The sequence below is a fragment of the Cynara cardunculus genome, assembly GCF_001531365.2.
Source record: "Cynara cardunculus var. scolymus isolate 2C chromosome LG 2, CcrdV1, whole genome shotgun sequence".
NCBI classification, from domain to species: domain Eukaryota; kingdom Viridiplantae; phylum Streptophyta; class Magnoliopsida; order Asterales; family Asteraceae; genus Cynara; species Cynara cardunculus.
The window spans coordinates 3051822-3053487 of NC_037529.1; the positions used below are offsets into that span (position 1 = coordinate 3051822).

General features: G+C 34.5%; 1 protein-coding gene across 1 annotated transcript in view; it reads left to right on the plus strand.

Annotated features, from left to right (window-relative positions):
* Positions 1 to 416: 416 nt before the first annotated feature.
* Positions 417 to 1666, plus strand: part of LOC112507678 (UDP-glycosyltransferase 87A1-like) — a 9221-nt gene continuing 7971 nt past the window's right edge. The window contains exon 1 of the mRNA XM_025112340.1: positions 417 to 891. Coding sequence (XP_024968108.1) covers positions 417 to 891 — 475 coding nt within the window. The remainder of the gene's footprint in view (positions 892 to 1666) is intronic.

Here is a 1666-nt window from a genome sequence, read left to right on the forward strand (position 1 = left end):
AAAAGAATATTAATAATTTATTAATTAATAATAATATAAAGTTAATTAATTTATATAATTATAATCTATATTAAAAATTAAAAACATAAAAAATATAATAACAAAATATTATAAAAGTTGAATGATCAAAACTGAAAATATCAAAAGGTTAAAAGTAATATATAGAAAGGGGTATAAAAATGTAGGGAGAAAAGTGTAGGAGGGGGTGGGATTAGAAAACCCCAAAAAAGTTCACGAATGGTTGACTGAACTTTTGGTTTGTTTAAGGTCAGCACCGGAAAAGAAAAGTAAAAGTAAAAGAAAGTAAAGTATTGGTTATTTGGTCTATATATTGGCTCGTGCTTTTCAATTCCTTCCACCGCCGCCACCCCCACCACCACCAGCACCACCACCACCATTCATCGGAATACGGCGAAATGAATCAAGTGGTGGTGATGCCATACCCCGGCAGAGGCCATATAAACCCTCTCTTGAACCTTTGCCACCTCTTCTCTTCTCGTTTCCACCATCCAAATCTCACCACCGTCTTCACCGTCGTCGTCACCGAGGAGTGGCTCAAGCTCATTGGTTCAGATCCGAAGCCAAAAAACGTCCGATTCGTCACCATTCCCAATGTTATGCCATCGGAGCTCAACCGTGGCTCCGACGCTATAGGCTTCTTCACTGCCGCTCAGAATAAATTGGAAACTCCGTTTGATCGGCTGCTTGACCGCTTGGATTTGCCGGTGAATCTCATCATCGCTGATGTTACGCTGCGATGGTCGTTGGACGTTGCTAATCGGAGGAATATTCCGGTTGCTGCTTATTGGCCGATGTCGGCTTCAAATTTTACCTTGTGGTATCATATGGATCTCCTTGAGGAACACCAGCACGTCTATGCCGATCTCTCAGGTGCTATTCTTCACATTCTATTTCTAATCAAAGTTCATATGATCAAAGTGAGTGGTTGTTAGACATTTGTTTTGGTAAGCAGGGCCGTCCCGGGGGCCAAGTGCCCAAAAACTAAGGGCCCAAATTTTTTCCAATAAAATACATCAGTAGTTTATAAGAATTTAATAAGAAAAAATTGAACTAAAATAGAACTAACTTTCATCTTATTTTTATTTTGATCAATCAACTTTTAAAATTGTCATTTTGGGAAACCAACTTTTAAAATCGTCATTTTGGGGAACCAACTTTCAAAATCGTCATTTCTGGGAACCAACTTTCAAAATCGTCATTTTGGGGAACCAACTTGCACCTGATTCCTATTTTGGGGAACCAACTTTCAAAATCGTCATTTTGGGGAACCAACTTGCACCTGATTCCTATTTTAGGTAACCAACTTGCAAAATAATTATAGAAAAATAACTAAAATTCGTTTTTTTTTCCCAAAAATTAATGCAATAAAATCTATTTTTCTTTTCAATTTTTTTTTAATTTAGATATCAAATTGAACATTTAAAAAAAATCCAAAAGGATGGACTAAATACACCCCTATCAATTGCTATCAGCACCCCGAACACTACTTTAATAATTATTTTCTTTTTGTGTTTAGGGTTTTTTGTTCTTTTGTTATCATTAACTTTTGTTTTATTATTATTTTAATTAATTTTAAATTAATTTTCATTAATATAAGTTATTGATTTGATTTTTTTTTTATTTATATTATATTTTAATTTATATA